At 48.5% G+C, this 22,658-nt stretch overlaps 1 protein-coding gene across 3 annotated transcripts; it reads right to left on the bottom strand.

Moving 5' to 3' along the window:
* Positions 1-22: 22 nt before the first annotated feature.
* trx (histone lysine N-methyltransferase trithorax) lies at positions 23-22,438 on the bottom strand. 3 transcript variants are annotated; one of them, XM_030387204.2, is made up of 10 exons: positions 21,786-22,438; positions 15,557-15,998; positions 13,371-14,454; positions 12,094-12,644; positions 11,356-11,939; positions 11,105-11,287; positions 2,368-11,044; positions 2,175-2,308; positions 1,935-2,110; positions 23-1,865 (listed from the first exon to the last, which is right to left on the bottom strand). In XM_030387204.2, the coding sequence occupies exons 3-10, from the start codon at positions 14,325-14,327 to the stop codon at positions 1,692-1,694; spliced, it is 11,436 nt and encodes a 3,811-aa protein (XP_030243064.2). In that variant the 5' UTR covers positions 14,328-14,454; positions 15,557-15,998; positions 21,786-22,438; the 3' UTR covers positions 23-1,691. The 3 variants fall into 3 exon arrangements, with proteins under 3 accessions (XP_030243064.2, XP_089112237.1, XP_089112238.1); XM_089256111.1 differs by lacking the exon at positions 15,557-15,998; XM_089256112.1 differs by lacking the exons at positions 13,371-14,454; positions 15,557-15,998.
* Between the last annotated feature and the right edge of the window lie 220 nt (positions 22,439-22,658).

The following is a 22,658-nucleotide window of genomic DNA, read 5'->3' as shown; positions in this document are numbered from 1 at the left end:
TTACTAGGAAAAAGCAACAAACTTTGTTTAAAATAATTTATTCTGTAGTTTATTAAACTTTTTTCTTTAGGGAATAAAAATATAAAATTCCTTGACGTCGGACAAAAAGTGCCCGCGTCTGAATGGCTGCCAAAAATGCTGTGGAACTTTGCCTGTACATTCGTATGCTTGCTAGCTTTCGTATGATTCCGAACCGAACTATGTAAGTTATACTATAGATAATGTGGTTGAATTAATCAAACCGACTTTTGACAAAAATACAAATATAAAACGAGCTAAAAGTAGGCTTAACCGAATCAATACATATTACAACTAGTAGAATACAAGGGAGCTGCTTAATAAATAAGGATTACTTGTAAAAGCCGGCAATAAGAGGCTGATGTGACGCATAAAAAATAAAAGAACAATTTTACAGATTGACATATTTAAACTAGTTATAAATTTAGTACACAATCTTTTGTTTTCAAGCGACGACAAACGAATTACGAATTACACGAATTTTTAAAGAATTTAAAAATTGATACGAATACATAAATAAATCACACGAATACGTGCTCATTTGAAAACTATTGTATAATTCTGCGTTTGTTTATCGCTTCTTTACAATTACATTGGTGTTTTCTGTTCACAAAATAATTTCAAAGGTGATGCTTAGTTACTTCTCGTTTAGCCAATACTAACATACATATGTGTATGCGTGTTTGTGGTGTGTATGCATGTTTAAGTATATATGTATATATGTATGTATTAGATTAGGCCAGTGGATTATTATTATTTGTAATAGTTAGTTAGTAAGTTCAATTGCAACAAACATAAATACTCAATTTGCAAGTGCGCATATATCTACAATAAAATAGTTTAATCGGCTTCCTTTATAATTAGAGATTTGTTGCTTCTTATGCGTAAATATTTAATTACCTAACACTTTATATTTAATTCAATGTTCATTTTTGTTTCTTTATATACAATCTAACACAAGCCCCTGTAAATAATCATTAAATGGTTGTCCACCGATTTGGCCATTCATGGATTGATAATCTGACCAAACAGGTATACATGTACATATATTGATCTTGATCGCGCGATTTGCAACATTATTATGCCTAGGTTAATTATTTTAATATATATATATATATAGAATCTGTCAAGCCTTAATATACTGAATTTCATATCTGGTAGCTAATACATATGTATAATGCATATATTTTAAACATAGTTCATATACAGTTAAACCATCTTCGTCGAATACTGAAATCATCGAGTTGTTCCATATTATTGTGTATGTGTGTGTGTTGGTGTGTTTGTGTGAGTGTGTTACAGTGTAAATGTACACCCTTTAGATACATGATAAAATATATATTTCGTACAGATTACATCAATGGGTTTGCCATATATATATATGAGCACAAGTCGCGTTATATTGTTAGAATATTAGTCGTTTATATACGAATATGTATGGGATATATATTTTATATAATATCAACGTTTAACTCTTACGTGTATAACTGTTTTATCTACGTCTACTTAAAATATATGCTATCAAATGAAATGTATCACGATTGACCAAAAATAAGATCGAAATAACCGTTAACTACATATGTTGCTTGTTTGTCGTATTCTTCATTGAGTATGTCCTGGACGAGCGCGCTGCGCCGTCCCTTATTTGTATTCTATATGCATTTAGATCTGGCCTAGTTTAAGTACTTGCGGCAACGCTTTGAGCCGCATGAACAGGGTATTTTCTCATCCTCAAAGGGAAACTTGTAGTCATAGGTCAGCTCCTCGCCCTGGACGATGCGACGCAGGGCGAAGATGATGATGTGCTTGTGTCCAAGTATATCGACGACTTTCGAGTAGCAATTCGGCTGTGGAAGAAAAAATCATTCCAATTATATCATCTATTTATTGGATCAATCTAAGGCATTCCCACTCACCTCACAAGAGTGATTGATAAAACGTGCCGCATTGCCACGCATTGTGGCGTCCACAACGAGATTGTCGTCAATCTTGAACATGTAGCAGCCAATGCCGCGGCTGTCATAATACCGCTCCCGCTTGTCCGTCAGCGTAGAGCGTATCAGTTCTCCAGCGTACTCGATAACCATTTCACCTGTGAAAAAATCATTGCTCAACAATCAGCTTCAATTGACAGAAGGTGCAAGGACATCACGTACCCGCTTCGATATCTTTAGTGCAGTAGAGACCTCGTCCATGGATGTGAGAGCGGAAGACGCCCACGTAATCCTTGTAGGTCTCCTTCAGCGTACGGTACTTCATGGCCATGGGAAGATTGCTTCCAGTTCCGCGTCTACAAAGTAAATCGTGAATTAGTTCAGCTCGCATATCACTCAAACAGATGTGACCTACCTGGGCACCAGTTCGTTGTCGGAAGGCTGCACAAACACCTGGATGGGCTGCTTGCGATGCCTGGACGCCAGCCAGCTAAACATGTCGTATTCGGAGCGACTGCTATAGGGCTCGCAGCGTGCGCACTCGTATGCGTTCTCCTGCAGCTCCTCCTGATCAGAGCCGTAGTCTATAATCGGCTGGCCATCCGTGCCAGTGCCAAGAAGTGCTGCACTGTTGCCAGACGCCCCGCTGGCCGCATGCCCAGCTCCGGCAGCTGTGGACACATTGCCGTTGCGCTTGTGATACTTGGGCGTGTACTTGACGCACTTCTCGACGCCAGGCAGCTGCTCGATCAGATACTTGAGGGCGTTCGTCTTGAGCCCAATCATTTGCACTCCGCTCATGTCGGCCAGTGGTCCTTCTGGCAGGGGCGTCAGACCGTGAGCACGCCGTGCCACCTGCACAGCTTCGAATACCTTCTCCCATATCTCGGCAATGGAGCTCGACTTGTAGGTGAAGCCGTCCTCGCTTTGTATCTCGTACAGCAGATGGGGTCCACTAATCTTCTTGGGGTCGCGCACTGGCGGCGGCTGCTCTGGGGCAGCGGCTGTGGGCATCGCATTAGGCTGCACGGTCTCTGGCTGCTGCGGCAGGTCGAGTTTGGGTTTCTTCAGCTCCAGCTCAACGTCCGCTTGTAGCTTCAGCTGCAGCTCATGGGCTTCGGCCATTTCGTTGATGTAGCTGGCCGCCGCTTCCACTGCAGCCGTCTCCTCTGCTGTGGCCGTGAAGGCTTCGTCATCCGTAGCCACGGAGCCGGCGCCAGTCGTGGCCAGCACATCCTCGACCATTTGTTGATAGCCAGCGCTCGCTTCGACTGTCGTCGCCGTGGCTATTGAGTCGGCACAATCATCGTTTGTCAGGTTGTCCAGAATTTTGCTGATCTTCTCCTTTACCGCCGGCTCCTCGCTGTCGGACATCTCGTGATCATTGCATGCCGACGTTGCCATCTTCAAGCTAAAATCATCGTCGTCTTCCTCCTCCTCATCGGCATCATCCACTTGACTCAGTCCCTCAGTGCCGCTGCCGTTCTTCAGGCTGTCGTAATGATCGTCCGTCTCCATGGCCACAGCCTCCACATGGAAGCCATTCTTCTCCAGCAGGCAGCTCTCGTTAGACGTTAGCTGAAATCCATTACTAACTATATCCATATGCTGTGGCTGTTGTTGTTGTTGCTGCTGCTGCTGTTGCTGTTGGCACGACGTGGAGTCAATGAGCATGAGATCGTTGGCTTTCGGTTTCTCCAGCTGGGGCTGTGGCTCCGACTGCTTCTCGAAGATGTGTTCGCTGTAGAGCGGCTCCTGTTGCTGCTGCTGCTGCTGCAACTGCAGCGTCGTTATGGAGTTCGTCTGCACAAGGCCATCCAATGTGGCGCTCGTCTTCAATTCCGTCTCGTAGCCAGGAGATTTCTGTTCCTGCTGTGCGTAGCATTTGAGCACTGCCTTCTGGGTGGATGCGGCGGCAGCCACTGGCTCCTCAATGGGCTTGGGTGGCGTCGGCGATTGCACCACGGCGTCGCAGTTCAGTGAGGCCGGCTCCTGCCGCTGTTGCATGGGCAGCACCCGATTCGTGGGCCGGCTATTTATCGTAATGCTGTTCTGCGGTGCCACAGTGGTGCTGTTGCTGGTGGTGCTAACAGCTATCGGCTGCTGCAGCTGCAGCGGATTGACCACATTCGTGGGCAACGAATTGCTGGTATAGTGCTGCAGCCTCGTAGGATTGCCATTGATGAGAAGATCCGGCTGCTGCTGCGCCTGCGGCTGCAACTGCTGTGGCTGTTGGGACTGCTGCTGCTCCAGCAGCTGTATGGGCTGTGCCTGCACCGTCGGCGTAATTACAAACTGGGCGGTTGCCTGTGGCTCTGATGCGTTCACTATGCTGATGATCGGCTGCTGTGTGGGCAGCAATTGTGGCACGGATAGCTGCTGCTGCTGCTGTTGCTGCTGCGGCTGCAGTTGCTGCTGCGGCTGCTGTAACTGCTGTGGCTGGAGTGGTGCGGGCAGACGTTGTTGTAACAGCGCCACCTTGGGCACCTGATTAGCCACCGCTTGCGGCTGCTGCTGCTGCTGCTGTTGGATTGCGGCTGCCGAAGTGGGTAGCTTGGCCGCCGGCTTCATGAGCTTTGGCTTCACCTCAACCTTGTGAATGGGCCTGATCAAGTTGGTTTTCTTCTGCAGCGGCTTCGAGGCAATGCTGGGTGGTGCGCCGCACGTGGTGCCCGTCTGCTGCTGCACCGCTGCCTGCTTGTTCTTCAGCTCGTTCGCCATCTGTTGCCGCTGAAATTGTGTTGCATGTTTCACATTCACGTGACCCGATTGCTGCTGCTTTGGCTGCGGATGATGCTGCTGCTGCTGCTGCTGTTGTTGTTGTTGTTGTTGCTGCTGCTGCTGCTGATACTGCGGCTGTTGCTGCTGCTGCTGTGTAACCACATTGGTGGGCAGCACTTTGTTGACCACTTGGGGCTGCTGTGGCTGCGGCTGCACCTTGCTGAGCACCGAGATGTTTCCCTTCGTTGCATTTGCATTCCGCTTCACTTGTGCGACAGGCGGCACCTTGGCCGTAACCACCATGGGCGCCACATAGTCCGACATGGTCTGCTGTGCGGACGTTGTGGGCGTGGCGGTCTGGAACTGAAAGCCAGCATTCTGCAGCAGCTGCGTGGTGGCGTCCTCCGTCGTCTGGGACTGGCTCTGCTGCAGCACGCTGGCAGTATTCCAGCCGGTGCTGCTGCCCGCATCCACCGCGTTGTTGAGCACCACATAGCCAGCGGGAAGGTCGACAATCGGCTCGATCTTGCTGGCCTGGAACACCTGTGTCGTCGTGGCCGAGAAACTTGCATTCTGGCTGAGCACACCCGGCATGGCCGTGGATACAAACTGCTGCGAAGACATCACCGTGTTCTGGACTATCGTCTCCAGGCCGTAGTACATGGGCTGCGTGGCCAGTATGACCTGCGGCGTCGCAGTGGCGAACTCCAGCCCAGTGGCACCACCGCCAGTTGCACCACCCAGTATGAGCGGCTGCTGTGTTGTCGCACTCTGCGTTCCATCTCCACCCGTAGTTAGCTGCAGCGTCTGCGGCTGGATGAGCGTGCCGATGACCTGGGGCTGCGCCTGCAGCGACCCGGTGAGCATCTGCAGGCCCGAGTTGGCCGGAGCGGTGGTTAGCACCAGATTTCCACTTGCATCGGTTTGCAGAAATGTCGCCCCACCGCTCGGCGCTGTCAGGAACGTGGGCGTGGCCGTCGTCTGCTGTGCCTTATAGTCATTGGCCGTCGGTATCGAGATGTACTGCAGCGGCTGGTTCTGACTGCCGTCCCCGGTCACAAACGAAATGATGTTCTGCGCCTGCGCCTGCGGCAGCAGCAGCTGCGACGTCTGCGGCTGCGAGTTGCTCTGGAAGAGCAGCTGGGGCTGCAGCAAATTCTGGCCAAGCAGCTGGGTGGTGCCAGCGGTGACCGTGATGGGCTGTTGTTGTTGATGCTGCTGCTGCTGATGTTGCTGCTGCTGTTGCTGCTGCTGTTGCTGCTGCTGCTGGGGCTGCAGCTTCGCCTGAATGGGCTTGACGCCTTGCGCCGACTTCAGCTGCTTCTGCTTAGCCGCTGCCGTTGCCTGCTGCGCCGCTTTCGTGGCCACCGTCTTGAGCGGCTTGGCGGTGCCACGCAGCGGCAGGACGATCTTCTTATCGCTGTTGGTCGCCTGCAGCGTTTGGTATGTGGTCGTGGGCATGGCCGTTGGCGCAGTCGTCTGCAGCAGCTGTGGCGCAGCTCCATTGGTCTGTGGTATCTGAATGAATTGCTGCGTGCCATCCGGATTCGTGGAGAGCGCTATCAGCTGGGGCTGTGCCTGCGTGTTCACCGTGGGCTGTGTCAGGGCAAAGCCGCCGCCCAGATTGGCCGCCAGATTCTGCAGTGAGTTCGCATAGAGCTGCAGCTCATCGTTGCCATTGGACGTCGGCTGCGTGGCATTGGGCTGGGACAGAAAGAAGCCGTTGCCCAGAGACTGCGCCTGCAGCTGCAGCGCCTGCAAGCCCTGCAGACCCTGCACTCCGAACTGGCCCAAGGTGGCCAGGTTCTGCACCTGCGGAAAGGAGGTCTGCAAATAGTTGAGTCCGCCCGTGTTGCCCAGCGTCGCTGCGGCGATTGCCTGTTTCTGCAGCTCGTTGAGGCTCTCGGCGCTCAGCTGAGTGGGCCCCGTCGTGGTCTCCGACTCCGATTCGCTGGTGGACATGGGCTCACAGCTGGCCAAGTGTCGCTGGAAGGAGTCGTAGTTGCGATATGTGCACTGGCAGCGCTCACACTTCACCTGCCCCGTGAACTGGGCCGTCGACAAGTTGCCATCGCCGCCAATAATCCGATACTCGGTTATCGAGTCGTCCACGCCATCCATTTGCATAATCTTCAACTTGGCCGGCTCGTCGCGAGACTCGCTCTTCTCGAAATATCGCTTCGCTGCGCTCCACGTAAAGCTCTTGGTGCGCATGGCTGCGTTTCCGTCGGCGAGCAGCTCGCTGCTGCCGCAGATCGACTGACGCCTCGTGATGCCGGCCACGGTGGCCATTTCCTTTTTGTTGCGCTGATTGAGACTGAGGAGCACGCCCTCGGGCAGGTTCTTGGAGAGCTTGCGCCGCTTGAAGACCGCAACGCTGCTGCCATCCATCTTGGGCCAGGAGCGCGTTTGGGCCGTGGCCGTTTTCTTGAGCGCCTCGCTGTTTCGCTGCTTCGCCTGGCTGGAGCTGCGCGTGGCGGACAGCATGGCATCTTCGACGGGATTGCTGGCGGGCCAGCAGTTGCTGAGCTCCAGCTGCTTGCTGAGGCTATTTGAGTTGCGCGTGTCATCGTCGCAGATGCTCACCGATCCGCCTGTCGCCTGGGATGTGGCCGTTGTGCCGTCCTTGGACTGCTCGCTCATGGCGAACAGTTCGGTCTTGTCGCCCAGATCTTCGTACATGAATATGTCCAGCATGGAGATGCCGTCGAGCAGTTCGTGCGGCAAGTCCTCGAATATGGCATCCTTTATCTCTGGCGGCAACAGATCCGCATTCTGTTGCGGTTCCTCCTCGGTGTTCTCATCGGGCGGCACATACGAATTCGGAAACTCGGCCCAGTCCGTCTCCAGCAGGTCGCTGCGCGCCAGGCTGCTGTGCCATCGCGCTATCTGCGCCAGCCCCAGCTGCACCAGGGAGTAGTTCGGATTGGTGTGATCCACAGTGAAGTTTCGCCCGGCGTCGAGTGTCAGCGTGGACGAGTAGCTGTTCTGTATGGTGGTGCGTACCGTGTACTCGACGATCTTCCAGGGCTCCTTGGAGGACCAATACAGGCGGCTGCACAGGAAATTAATCGGAACTAGGGCTTCGAAGGAGTCGGAGAAGCGCGGCACGATGGAGCCCAGCTGTCGCACCTCCAGCGATCCAATGTGGAACTGCACCTTGGCGGGCTCAATCAGCTTTTTGCGCTTACGATCGAGCTCCACGTAAACGGGTCGCGAGACCTCAAAGTTCGTTTCGTATGTAACGCCCGGAGACCCGTTCGCCTTGAGCGCATTGCGAGCATGAACCGGACAGTACATGGACTTGTCGGTGAGGAAGGCACAGTCGATGCTTCGCGCACAGGGATAATGATAGTGCTCGCCACACGACTTGACATTGCAGCCGACTGTGGCGCCTCGATTGCCGCAGACGGTGCACTTGATCATCCGACCACGGGCCACCGCGCTGTGCACATTCTGCAGCGAGCCGTCGATTTCCTCGAACACCTCGGCGGACCACATGGCGCAGTTCGTGTGCACCCAGCAGTCGTGGCCGCAGTAAAGCAGACGCGCCTCCTCCCCGGACAGGCCCTCGCCGCTCTTGCGGCAGAAGAGGCAAACGCGCGTGTCGAGACGTGTCTTTACCGCACAGCCACCCAGATCGTCGACATCGGCCAGCGGTATGTCCAGGAGGCCGGCACTCGGTGGCTGCGTTGCTGCATTATGCTCGGCATATGCGGACGGCGACTCCTCCAGTTCCTCATAGCCACACGACTCAAACATATCCTCCTCGAGCGCATCCGTGCAGGCCTTGGTCTCGTTCTGAAACCAGGGAAACTGCTCGCTGAGCAGCTCCTTGTAGGCTATGTCCAGCTCATCACAGTTGCTCTGCTGTATCACCTGGCTCATGTCGTAGTTGAACTCCGCCAGCGAAACGTAGGCATTGTTTGCGATCTTCTGCTTGATGTCGACCAGGCTGAACGACTGCGACTGGCTCGATGGCTGCAGGCAGGTACATGGCACCGGAGTCGACGGCTTCGGATTGGAGGAGCTCTGCTGCTCCTTGAACTCGTACACATCGTCGCTGTTCTGGCTCTCGCCATCGCTGCCCAGCCCGTTGTAGGTGAACTGCAGCGCCTTGGGCTGCAGCTTGCCTTGAGCCTGAGCCTTGCCTCCTCCTGCGGCACAGCTGCAGCGGAGTTTCTTGCGCGGACTCAGCTTGAGCAAGGCGCACGCTTGCCGCGACTTGCTGAGCAACTTGAGCACGCTGTACAGGCTAGACTTGAACTCCTCCATGACGGCCTGACGCCACTCGTCCGCTTTTTGGCGGGAGACATCGCAGCGCCTGGCGCACTTCTTGCATATGAACTCAATGGATTCCGGCAGCGTGCTCAGCAGATTGTACTGCTCGTCGCTGAGGCCCTCGCACTTGGAGTGCACCCACTGGTTGCAGTCGCCGCACTCCATCATCTTCAGGTCGAAGTCGTTGTCGTCGTAGCACTTTTGGCAGATGGGGCAGAAGTTGCCCTTCTTGCGCAGCTTGAAGCAGGCGGTGCACATGGGCAGATTGCCCACGAACTTGGACACCTTGGTGGTGGCGCAGGACTTGCACTTCAGACAGTTCACGCAGATTAGGGGCCGATCCGCGCCCAGCAGACGCTTACTGGTGCCCAGGCAGGTGCTGTGGTAGTTCTTCTGGCACTTCTGGCACTTCACCTTCGACCCGGACGACATGTTGCACGTATAGCAAACGGTGCAGCGCGGACATAGCCAGTTGAGTCGCTGCGTCAGCTGATTCAGCGCCGTATTCGTTGCCGCTGAAATGGCGCAGGCATTGCTGGACGTGTCCAGCAGGCTGTTCATCAGCGTGTCCTCGAAGGAACTGTGCTTCAGATTATACTCGTCCAGCACACAATACTGATGGTAGGGCTCACAGCAGCAGGCGCAAAAGATGAGCGGATCCAGACCCGTCGAGCCGCACAGAAAGCACAAAGCTCGCTGCGCCACTGGCTCCGTGACAATCAATCCAAATCCCGTTTGACACACTTCGGCCGGATCGTAGTTCTCCCAGAAATCGATGGAAATCAGCGCCTTCAGCCGGTTCACTTCCTTGGCCAGGGCACGACGACTCTGAGGAGCAGCCGCCTGACTGCCAGCCGTGCTGCTCCCCTCGTAGTTCCGCTGCTTCTTGCTGGCCATCAAGCCGCTGGCCGCTGATGTCACAGTTGCAGTCGCATTTCGCGTGGTAACCTTGCCCTTGGAGGAGGCCGATGTAGCTGTCGTCTTTTTAGCCTCTGTCTGCGCACTTGATTTGCCGCTCTTCGGTTCCAGCGCGACCTTAGCCACTGGCTGGGGTTCCGTTGTGGACTCAGTAGTCGCTGGCTTGCAGGTGGCACAGTTGTCGTTCTCATCGATGATCATTTGCACGGTCTGTGGCGACTTGGGCTTCTTGGCGCTGGCCTCCGACACAGTGGCTGGCGGTGCTGTCTCTGCCGCTGCCAACTCGTCTTCCTCGTCGCCAAAGGTGGCTAGCGGCTGACCAAGAACTATGGATGCACTGCGGCACACGTGCTTTACACGCGGCCCCTTCAGGTCAATCCGCTGCCGCTTCAAGCTATCCGGCGCTGTCGATGTCGGTGTGGAGGCTGCCTCAGCCGTCTCCATTGCACTGTGGGTGGCCGAAGTGGAGTTCGTTTGGGCTGCAGAAGAGCTGGTGCTGGACGCTCCAATCGCTGCTACAGGTGGATGTTGTTGTTCATCCTTTTGAGCTTCCGTTGTGTTGATATCAGTCGGTTTTCTTGTGCTGGGACTAAGCTGTTTATCGCTCTCCTGTTCCTTTGCTTTCTCCTTGTCCTGCTTGGCCTTGCGCGTGGCTTTGTTTGGCGCAGCCACTGATGATTCACTGGTGCTGGGCACGGGACTTAGAGCAGCCGCCTCCGTGGACGCGACTTTTAGTTCTTTCGGTTTTTTGTTATCGCTGGCTATCTTTAAGAACAACGGCTTTTCGAGTATTGCAGGTCGAAGCAGTGGAGTGCTGCCAAAGGTGACATTATTCTCTGCCAGAGGATTCGACTTGATGATGTTCACTGCAGACTCCCCACTGGACTTCCACATGATGGTCGTGCCGGAGCTCGCAGACGTGGCGGAGCTAGTCGGCGCTGTGAAGCGAATATTAGCCGTGGGCGACAGCAGCTCCGAGCTTTTGTCGTCCTTGGGTGCGCTCTCTTCGCGCATATTGGCGGGCAGCATGGCACTCAAGCGGCTCCTATGCCCCGAGGAGAGCTGGAATACCGTTATGCATTTCTTAAGCCAGCACGCCGTGCAGCGCTCCTTGTAGAGCTTCTTGAAGTTCTTCAACTGGCTCTTGGCCGATTGTATGCTGCAGTTGCCGCCTGTAGATTGAGCAAAAGTTAGTTATTTATCAATTGGCAATTATTCTGATAGATGCATACCGTTTGTGCCCTTGCACTGCAGTTGCTGAGCCGACTGCGTTGGCGTTGATAGCTTGGATACCTTTGTCATTCTGGAGTTGAATTTCCGACAAACATCACAGGCAATTGCGCCATATTTTCGCTCCAGCGTCGCATTCTTGTTGTTCACTGGCGCTGAGCAAATGGCGCATGACGTACTCACAGCTGAAATTACCAAAAACTCAATCAAAAAACGATGCTCTGGCGGCACTTAAACTCCACGATTCCCGTACCTGAATTGGCATTATTGAGAGAGCCAAAGGATAAAGCATTTGCTAACGAAATGGCACTGGATAACGCAGGCGATGGCGACGCTGTGGGCAGCTTGGCGCCCACAAACGAGCCACCCTTGTCCGTTTGGAACTGCAGGCGCGGCTGGCGCATCACAAAGCTGCTGTTGAGCTTCGCTGTGCCAAAGCTCGGAAATGTTTCCTTCAACAGCTTCTGGCTCAAAGCAACGGACGATGATGACGATGTTGATGCTGACGACGTCGAAGCGGCCATTTCGCTGGCAAAGTCCGTCAGCCCAAAGTAGTTCTTCGGCTTGGGCTTGCTAGCGGCATCGCTGGTGCTCTTCTTGCTGCTTATTCCGCCCATGTCAAGCAGACGCTTATTGGGCTTTATGATGCGAGATGAGCGCGTGCTGCGTTTGGGCAACACGAAATGCTTATCCACGACCAGTTGCCTGTCGTCGCCGTCCCTTTCATCCAGATTAGCTGTTGTTTCGGCACTCTTTTCCGGCTTCGCCTCTTCCTTTTCCTCCACGTCCTCATCATCAATGCCCTCATCGTCCTCAATGTCATCGCTACTTTCGGAGCTGCAAATTATAATTAAATTTGGTTTAGTTATCATTTCACAATATTTTATGTATTAAATTAGTTTCCTGAATGTTCCAGGGAAAGTTAAAATTGGCATTAGTTAAACAAAGAATGCGCTAATTCACTCAATTATTAATTAATTAATACACTTACCCATCCTCGCCGTTGTCCTCCGTTGCTCTGGACTGCGGCTCCTGCTTGCGAAATGTGACACCGCCCGAAACGGCGTCCTCGTCGTCCATGGGGGCGCCAAAGGCTCGACTCAGACCAGAGCCAAAGAGACTCGCGGAGCTCGATTCCTGTGCGGTGGTTGACGAGGCGTGCACTGAGCGAAATTTCAGCGAGTTGAGCTTGTCGATGTTGGAGTTCTTGTTGAGTATCTTGGACAGTATGGAGGGGCGCACAATGAACTCGCTGCCCCGGCAATAGGTGAGCGGTCGGTTCATGCTGTCCTTCTTCATGATCGATACGAGCGGCACCCGATTGTCCGGATTGTAGAAACGCTTCACCACCGACTTGTCATCACTGGTCTCGAGTATGTTCTTGAAGGTGACCGTCTTCTTCTGCTTGGTCGCCGTTGGGGCCCCTGGGGCGGCACTCGTGCCGGCCGCCGCATTGGCGCTGGGGCTGCACCCATTCGATTTGCCTGCGGCGACAGCGGCTTCTGGGCCGGCCTCAGTGCCCATTTCGTTTGAAGCCTTTAGCTGGAAAAACGCAAACGACAGGTTAGTCATAAAGGTTCCACTCCATGTCTTTTGGCCAATCAATAATGCATGCAAGTAAAACCAACTAAAGCGGGCAAATAACAACTACATGCATGCTCATAAAAATGAAGAAAAAAAACTAAAGCAGGCGGAAGAGCATGCAAAGCAAAGCAAAGCAAAACAAAGCAGGGCAAGGGATATGCGAATAGGAGTATGGGGACGCAGAGGCCAGGGTGCAGGGTGGGGAGAGCAGTGAGCAAGTGCAAGTTTTGGGGGAAAACGAGTTATTTGCAGGTACAGACAGGCAGGCAGGCAGATAGGTAGGTAGGTAGGTAAGTAAGTAAGCAGACAGGCGGGGCGAAGCGCGAAAACGTCATAAGAGCCAATTAAGCAGGTAAGCGAGCAGCTCACAGGCAATAGTCAGACAAGCAGGCGATAGGGTAACCACTAGTTAGTTAGCAGTCCGAGGGGCGCATAATTTAGCGCCCGACTTGACGGGATTCTTATTTACATTGCCTGAAATGGGGCAGAATAAGCAAATAGCACGCAATACACATAAGACGAGACACCAAACAAAAATACAACAAAAATCACTGAGTTAAATCGCTTTTAACTTATTTATATATATGTGTGTGTATGTGTTGCATGTTGCTGTATGTGCGCATTTATTAAGCGGGCGCGTATCGTGTGTGTACAGTACAACATGATCTAAAGAAATCCACTTACCATTGCAACATCTTCGCCAGCGCCTGCTGCTGCTGCGGCGGCTGCTGCCTCTGCCACTTTTGTCTCGACGCTGGCAAAGGGGTTCGCCAGCAGGCCAACAGCAGTGCCTCCCCCGCCCCCAGCAGCTGCTGCCAGTGACGTCCCAGGCATGCTTGACGCCGACGACGACGTTGACGTTGACGTCGTTGCCGTCGTCGTCGTCAGCGCAGCAATCGCTAAAGCCGTCGCCTTTGTTGTCGTAGGAGCGGATGATGATGAAGACGATGAAGGGCAATTAAGTTGCAATTGCTGTTGCTGCTGCTGCTGCTGCTTGAGTTTCGACGTCGAGGGCAACATCACCTCCGCTCTGGCCAGATTCAAGTTTTTGAATTTTTTATTGCCTCCTTTGCGTGCACGCTGCAACGCACCGAGCGCGGGACCGAAAGAGACAACGCCGGCTGTTGCCTTCCTGTCATTGCCACTGTCATCCTCGTCATCGTTGTTTGCGTCCTCGGCCTCATCGGGCCCAGCGCCGATGCTGCTGTTAGGCTCGATATTGTTGCCTTGATTTTTGCATTCCTTGACCTCGGCCGGCAGTGGGGCTGCCGCTGTGGCGTTCTTGTGGTGACTGCCTCCATTTACATTGCCGCCATTTGTTGTGCTGCCTCCGCTGGATCCGTTGCCAGCGCTGCTGCCACGTTCGGTGGCTGTGGCACCCGCAACTCCTCCGGACGCACCACTGTTTCCGCTGGTCGCCGCGCCACTTGGCGCGTTATCATCGTCATCGTTATCACAATTGTTGCCCTTCTCCCGCGACGCTGAGCCGGCGCTTTGTTCGCCCTGCTGATGCTGCTCTGTTGCCGCTGTGCTAGCCGCAGCGCTAGCCGCCGCCGCTGCATCATCCTCCAATTGCAGGACACTTATCCGTTTACGATTGATCGACTTGGATGGTTTCCCGGGGAACTTAGAGCGGCCCATAATATACGCACTTGCTGATCTTTGATGTTTTGCATTTGTCTTTGCATTTGCATTGGCAAATCGTTTATGTTGACCTGGCTCTGTATTTGCAACGCGTTATTGGCGGCACAAACTTTCTTTGCAGCGGCTGCTGGGAACAATGCAAAAATACGATAAAAAAAAAATAACAATGTTCACGTGAGTCGAAAAGACCGGTATTAGCAACGCGCGACTGCAATATCAACAAAAGCAGCGGCAGCAGCAACAACAGAAACAACGTCAGCGTTGGCCTATGCCTGTAACCGAACCGCGTTTGGAATGCGTCAATTTCCCCCTTGAGCACTCTCACACACACACACACTCACACAGGGACAGACACTGGTGGGCTGTTGTTGCTGTGGTTACCGATTCCACTCAACTACGCCCTCGACTCCCCTCTTTAAAAAGCGCTTGACTCGTTTCGTCAGCTCGTTCCTTTTCTCGTTTTGCTTAGCTCGTTTTCGCGCGCGTTCCTCGCTCCTTGCTTTGCAAATTACAACTACTAAAGCCGAATGGCCGAAGGTGACGTCGCGACGCGCGGCAGCCGCTTCGTTTACTTCGTTCGCTGCTCGTTCGCTTCGGCTCTCGTTTGCGCTCTCTGCCACTCGGCACACACGAAACAAGCAGCTCTCTCGGCTGTCGCTCTTTGGCGCTCCTGTCGCTGTCGTTGCTGCTGCTGCTGCTGCTGCTGCCGCTGCCGCTGCTAAAGGTGCAATTGCAGCTGCCTTTGTCTCGCTGTTATTATTGGTTCGGCTCCTGCAGACGATTGCCACGTCTTGCGTGACCACCAGCACACACACACCACCTTTTCACTCTACTACCACTAAATATATAGTTTACAAAAATATATATCTAAAAAAAAACGTCGTCACAATAACAACAACGGCTGCTTCTTAGCTCCTTAGCACGCGTTCGTCTTTGTCGCTCACAGATTCCTGTCGCGCCTTACCTCCCTTCCGCCCTTGTCTAACACCTTTTTCCGCTCTCTCTCGCTCTCGCTCTAGCTCTAGCCTACGCTCACTCTTCTGACGCGTTAATCGCACCGCTCTTCCGACCCCGTCAGCGTTTCATCGATGTTTTAAGTGGTTTTTCTACTTCGGACTTGAACTTTTTTCTACTTCGCAGGATTTTCTTGTTATTCGCTGTTGTTGTTGCTTTTTGCTTTTGTTTTCTTTACTTTTTTTTTTTTTGCTAGAAATTGAAATTCTTACTGTTGTTGTTGTTGTTGCTGTTGAAGCCCACTACCCTGTTAAGTGGTGGGTTTTCCTTTATGACTGCCTTTTTACGACAGTTTTTCTTTCCTTTATGGATGTCTTATGGTGACGCGAGCATGAAAATTCTTCTTTTTGCGCGTTTAGTTTTTCTGCGTTTCGAGTTTTTGGTCGTTGTATTTACAATTTTCCACATTGCTGTACTTTCGCGAAACGTTGCTCAACTATGTTAGCAGTGCGGCCGCGGCTGCCACATTAAAAACAACATCTTCATCATGATTATCATTATGATTGCTTTCATTATCATAGCAATCATCTACATCATTACATACTAGCTACACACTCACACATATACTGGCACTCTTTTTGCGCATTTATATGCGTGTCTGTGTATGTGTGTGTGTGAGTGCGCGAATTTTTGTCTTAGCGCGATTTCTTGAATCTGGAAAAATGATTGAAAAGGGGGAAAACAAAGTAGAAATTTATTAGTTCGCTTCGTCGCAGTTGGCAAACAAGTTCAGATTTTTACTGTGTGGGTGTGCGATGACTGTATGAGTGTGTGTGTGTGTGCATGTGCGTGTGAGTGAGAGAGTGAATGAATGAATGTATGTGAGTGCACGGGTGAATGTATTTGATGTGCTACTGTAGTTGTTGTTGTTGTTCTTGTTGTTTTTGCTGTAGCTGCTGCTGCTGCTACTGCTGCCAGCAGGAGCTACATGTGACGGTTAACCAGGTTTGCTGCTGAACTACTTAATGGCCGATGGAATAAGAATGAGGTGAAAAACGTTCAACTGCGTGTGTGCCTCTCCACTCCACTTCACTCCACTCCACTCTATGTACCACCCCCACCGCCACTGCTATACTCATCCCAGTCTGTTGACGACTTGTTATTGCAGTTTTCTTCTTTCTCACTCCCTCTCTCTCTCTCTCTTCTCTTTACATATATTTTATTTGCTGTTTCTGTTGTTTTTAACAAGCTACTGCTGCAATTGAGTTTGTTCGAGCATGAGTCAGTTCGTCAGTTGGCCGTTTCGTCAGTTCGTGCTAGGCTGATTGTTTTTGTGCAAAAGGTGTTTGTATTTGCCTAGAGACACACGACACGGCACGACACCAGGCGACCCGGTAGCGGCACCAATTACCACTACAGTTACTGCTGTTTGTGGCACCACTGACTTGTCGGCCCGGCCAAAGCTGGTTAGCTGTTAGCTAGTTAATTATGCAGCTAGTCGATCATGTCAACTGTACTCCAAGTGCAGTTTTGCTTTATAGTTTGTTTTCCTCCAATACCCTTTATGAACCAAATTACTTTCGCAGGGTATGCACTTACAGTGAAAATTCATATTTAAGTTGTGTTTTTCTATTCAATGATCCGGATTAAAAAATTTGTAATTTTATTTAATTCAGAAAATTCTGATTTACAGTACAGACTAGGTACAGGGTACTTTCTAGTCGATCAGTCTTATTTTGGTATTATTTTATCTATTTTATATATGTATTTCTGGACAGTCAATTATTTATTTTCCCATACACACACACACATGACGTCTATAGGCAACTCTAACTGAGATTCGAGATTGTAATTTCATTTCAAGCTTGAATTGCTCGTTGTCGATTTTCCTTTGATCTGCGGCATGATGTAAGCATTAAGTTCAAAACGATCGACTAACGCTTAAACGTATAAATATATGTATATACATTCATATATATAAAATCTCTGTGTATACAAAGTGCCACTAATTGCATAGAGATAATATGAATTATATCGATTTATGGAGTGTGATATACAAGTATATCTGGTTTTTGCATACTAAATATATTCAATTCATATAGTGATTTATCTTCAGGTGCGATTACTTAGTGCTCTGCATTTCCTAGTGGTTTTTCATTTAATCGATATTCAATTCACTAGATTAGCAGCTCATTCAGCAATGAACTGAACTGAAACATCATGACATTCAACTAAATATTACCTCAGGACTGCATTTCAGTTAATAAGCCTGCTGATGTCATGATGAGTGCATGCAAATTATTTTAATTGTGAGACAGAATCAATGGCAATTAAGTACTAGCTATTTCAATCAATTTGAATATTGATGCACATATTCACATAACATGACAGATGACATAACAAACTAAAGGTTAATTTGCTCAAGCTCAAAACAATTGTCAACAATTTGCTACTCTTCGAGTCGTTCGCACACAACACGAGCGCAGCAAACTACAAACTGCGCTTTAAATTGTAAATGGAATACTAAGTGACATAAAACTTTGCAAACTAGAATTAATAACAACGCGGCGTTGACATCAATTAAGTAAATCGCAACAATTATACACACATGTAAACATACATAGGTGTGTATGTGTGAGTGTCGAGCGCTGTAATGTTGAACTAATCAATAAAATCTCCATAGATGACAGAATACAATCGAATGGCATTCAAATATACCCACAAAGTAACAGACGAAATCAAGTCAATATGTAAACAGGGACAGACAGCGAAACGACTAAAAGATACCCCGTGTGTTTTACAAATGATGGAGAAAAGAAGAAATTAAGATTTGTATTATCATTTATTTGTTTGTGTATTTATGCATTTCTTTTTATGATGTTTTATTTTTACAATCTGTATTAAAGCATTGAATCGAAGAGAGATCTAACAAAATGTTATGGAATTTATATATGTGTATTTCATATGTACATATACATATATATATGATCGATTTAAATACGGATGAGTCGCGACAGGCAACAGCCTTAACAAATGCGAATAACCTTCTTTAAGAGTGTATTAAATAAGCAATTGATGGAAATAATTTGAATACTACAAATAAATAAGAGTCACGCGAGGTGCGTGGCTTGAGGTGGAGCACGAACGTGGTGCTCTGGCCGAAGGTGGCTGACAACAAGCCAAATATGCATACATACATACATACATACATATATGTATATGTATGTATCAACAATATTATTCGGCGATGTACGAGCGAGCCAATTTGTGCAAGCGAATGAAAGACGACCGAAACCGAAGTGATACGAACAACAGGAGCCGAGCACAAACGACGACGACGTCAAGGCGCGAGGCCGCACACACACCTTTAATTTAATTGCCATCAATTATGGTAAAAAGATTAAGAAATCAAAACAAGCGCAAAACGTACAGCAACATGAATAAGGCGAACGAGAAGCAAAACGAAACGAAACATGAAGACAGACTGTCACACAGACACAGCCACGCACAGCCACAAGCGCACGCACACACGTTCAGACAGGTAGGCAATGAGATAGACAGAGACAGTGACTTACTCAAACAGTCGCACACACAACTTGCAAATTGCGAGTAATTGAGCAGATTAAAGTCAAGCAGCAACAGCAACAGCAACAGCAACAGCGACAGCGACACAAACAGAGGAGGGAGCAGACCAGACAGTCAGGCAAGCAGGCAGGTAGCTAACAACAACGATGCCAGCGAGATGTCGATTGAAAACCGAATCGACTGACGAACGATTAAAAACGTGAGCACGACAATCACAGCAGCGAACTACTAAATAGATACACACACATATATAAGGTATATACATACCCTTCAAATGTATGCACACAGAGCGCGACAATATATGCACACTTACACCAACACACACAAATATGCTAATTTGCATGAAATTATGCAAAAATGCCCAAATTATGTGTACGTATGAATCCATGTGCAGGCCAGAGCAGCACAAAAAGAAACTTGAAGGAGACAAAAGACCATTCGGTAAATAAAGAGCGCAATGGAGCCGAACAAGAGAAAGCCAACAGGCCAAGCGGAGCAGCTGGAGAAGTTAAATTAAGCAGCTAAAGACAACAAGCAACAAATGTGTCCCGTCTAAAGATAAAAAGAGAGCGTCTAACACCAAAAGAGCGGGAAGGTGCAAGAGAGGGATATATAGATGGAGGGGGCGAGGGCGAGGGCGACTGCCGAAGCCAAAACGAAGCGAAACGAAGGTGGGGGCCAATTAATGAGCGTGAGAGCAAATTTGCGGGGGTGTGAGAGTCGAATAGGGACAGAGAAAGAGAGAGAGATATATTGAATATATATGTATAAAAATATATGTGTGTGTGTGAGTGAGCGAATGCGGCATAAGCGATTGAGCAGCCAAAAAATACGTTGAAATCAAAACACACAGTAAAGGTGAAAGAAAATGTGCGCGCCAAGACTTAAGTATGTGGGAGCGCAACCCAGAGGCACTTTACATACATATATGCATGTGATTGTGTGTGTCTGTGAGTGCATGAATGAGCATTCAACACTGAGCGCGAAAATGATGTTTGGTGCTCGATTGCCACGAATGCGAACACAACATCAACGTCAACAGCTGCAGCAGCACCCAATTTAGCTGTTGCTCTGCTGCTACTGCTGTTATTTGAATCAAAGATGGGTGTTAGATATTTTGTTGGCACGAGATGAAAACACACCTCAAATCGAAAACACATCTCAAACCGGATTAATTAGTCAGTGATTTGCTTCCTTTTTTTTTTCATTTAAATTAAAATTTATGCACATTAAATTGGATTCGAATATTTAATGGAGTCATGCACAAGTTGAAACAGCTCGTGTATGCTCGTGTCACGACACTCGTGCAACTGCGGTTGGCTGTATTATTGTTGACGTTGGTAATTGTTGGTGGTGTCGGTGGTGGGTTCTTTTCAAGTGGCAGCAGCTGCTGCGCAAAAACCAATAGAATTCAAAACTAACATTTCGTCAAGCGATGTAAATTGTGCGAGATGAGTTTGTAAAGTTGCCGGCAGTTGCAGTTGACGCAGCCGACATTGCCGACGTTGCGTCCGCTTAACAGAGCGTGAAAAACAAATTTGTGACGTTTCAATAATTCAGGCATTAACCCATGGCCCACTGGTTGTGGCTGCTGTTAGCTTTTGAAAGGCAATATATTGCATACACTCAAACATTCACACACCAACTCACACATTTGCACATTCAAATGCAAATACACAATATTTGAGCAATTACTCATTTCGGACGCGCTCACACTTTTAATATTCGGAATTTGCCGTTTTATTTTTATTTTCTTGATCGACAAAAATGCCTAAGCAAATATGGTGTCAAAAGAGAGCGCGCGTGAGAGAATGAGAGAGGTGGGGACACACACGCACAACAAGCAAGCATATGTACATATTCATATATACACGCACACACATGGCCTATGCAAATAAATAAAGCAAAAACACTTAAAAAATATTTCGTAATTATTTATCAAAAAATTAACATCGACGGCCACAGCAGCCTCAACTATCAACCCGACCGGCCACGACACAGCAACAAAAACAACAACAGCGACGAGAACGACAATAACAATAATAAAACTTAGAGAGCAATAACAACAAATACACGTCGTATTGTCGTAAGCACAGCAACTCGGGCCAATCGATTTGCCAGCTATTCATTTTATTATACACACACACATATACATATATATATGCATGTGTATTAGTGTGTACATAATTTATTAAAAACTTTTTAACACCAACGCAAGTGATCAGCGCAATTTTAGTTATAAATACAAGCACTTGACCGCATTGGTGCGTGCGAGATGCAAAATATGGTAGACAACGAGAGTATGAGAGCGAGACAGCAAGAGCATTTGATTTCAAATGTGAGCTTTTAACAAAAACAATTAACTGTAGGTACTCACTAGACACATTAAACTGTTATTTATTGATGCTGTTTTATTGCTTTGTTTGTTGCTCCTAACTGCCGCGCGCTCTCTTTGCCTAAATCTCTCTCGCGCGCACACAAATACACTCAGTTTTTAAGTGTGTGTGTATGTGTGTAGTGTTTTCCAACTTGCTTTCTATAGTATTTAATAATGCGCGTATATTTGTAAATAACTAAACGACGTAGATACAAAAATATTGTATTTAGATACAAGTAACTGTATAATTTGTAGACTTTTGCTATTGGGCGTCGCGTCGCGCCTTCGGTTCAATGTAAACTAACTACAACTACACATGACAATTATCTAGCTAAGTATGTATATGTATGTAAATGAGTTGTTAGTTTAAGTGTCAAAATGCATTTGTTAGGAACGATACGATTTGGTGACTACATTAAGTAATAAAATAAATAAAAATCAAATATGAAACAAAAAAGAAAACAAAACTCGAGAGTCTGAGTCATCGACCAAAACAAATGCGCCGACAACGCCTGGATGAAGCATTACTTTGTATTTACCTTATTATTATTCTTGCCAAAGTGATATTACGACGTATCCAATTTTTTTTGTCTGTGTCAAAACATAATTCACCTTGCAGAAATGCATAAACGCTCAAACAATACTTAACATTCAGCAATACAACATTTAGCGCACACGACTTGTTCGATATTCGGTATTTTTCGTTTTTATTTTCGTTCACTTATTTGTTGGTTTTTGCTTTGCTCTCGCATTCGCCTGGTTGGCGCGCTGCTCGCGCTCTCTCTCTCACCGACACGAGCACACAAAACAGCGCAACACACTCACGCATACAATGACACTTCAACTCTACTCACGCTCTTTCTTTCTCTCTCGCGCCCGCGCGTTATTTATACATATTTACAACTGCGTGTGTGTGCGTGAGAATGTCTGTATGTATTTTACGACGATGAAAAAAGCCTGCCTCTTCACAAATCAGGTTTGCAGGCCTTTTATTTCACATTTTTAAGCATTTTCTAAAGAAATTTAGATTACAATTCACTTTATAAAGCACTTGTGAACACTTTTCACGATAAATTATCAATTTATTGCGACATTTCGACCGTTTTTGACGAAATTTCTCGAGCAGCTTCTGAACGCTGGCTGTTGCCAGATATCATCGCGTATCGATATTAAAATTTCCACCCTGCGCAGCTAAAATACTATCGCTATAACGACTACATTAATCGGGACATTATCGAATTTACATGAAGCTAATTATTTGTTATAATGCATTTGTTATAATGCAAAACAAGAATAACTAGAATATTTTTACATCAAATTTAGACAAATTTAATCAGATTAACTGCCAGCTAAATTCATGTTAAACTCATATAGTAATGTTATAAAGCAGTCGCAATGTAAACGTAATCAGC

This window comes from Drosophila navojoa, chromosome 2 (genome assembly GCF_054131105.1).
Source record: "Drosophila navojoa isolate 15081-1374.11 chromosome 2, UAZ_NAV_1.0, whole genome shotgun sequence".
NCBI classification, from domain to species: Eukaryota; Metazoa; Arthropoda; class Insecta; order Diptera; family Drosophilidae; genus Drosophila; species Drosophila navojoa.
The sequence above is the reverse complement of the archived record's forward strand: the minus strand, read 5'-3'. Positions and strand labels throughout refer to the sequence as shown.

What these genes read in the sequence shown, in the direction of transcription:
- trx (XM_030387204.2), bottom strand. Translation starts at nt 14,327, where the DNA reads ATGGGCCGCTCTAAGTTCCCCGGGAAACCATCCAAGTCGATCAATCGT. An exon ending in GAGGACAACGGCGAGGATGG is followed by an intron (nt 11,940 to 12,093) that starts GTAAGTGTATTA and finishes TATAATTTGCAG; the next exon opens with CTCCGAAAGTAGCGATGACA. An exon ending in GACAACGAACTGGTGCCCAG is followed by an intron (nt 2,309 to 2,367) that starts GTAGGTCACATC and finishes TTTACTTTGTAG; the next exon opens with ACGCGGAACTGGAAGCAATC.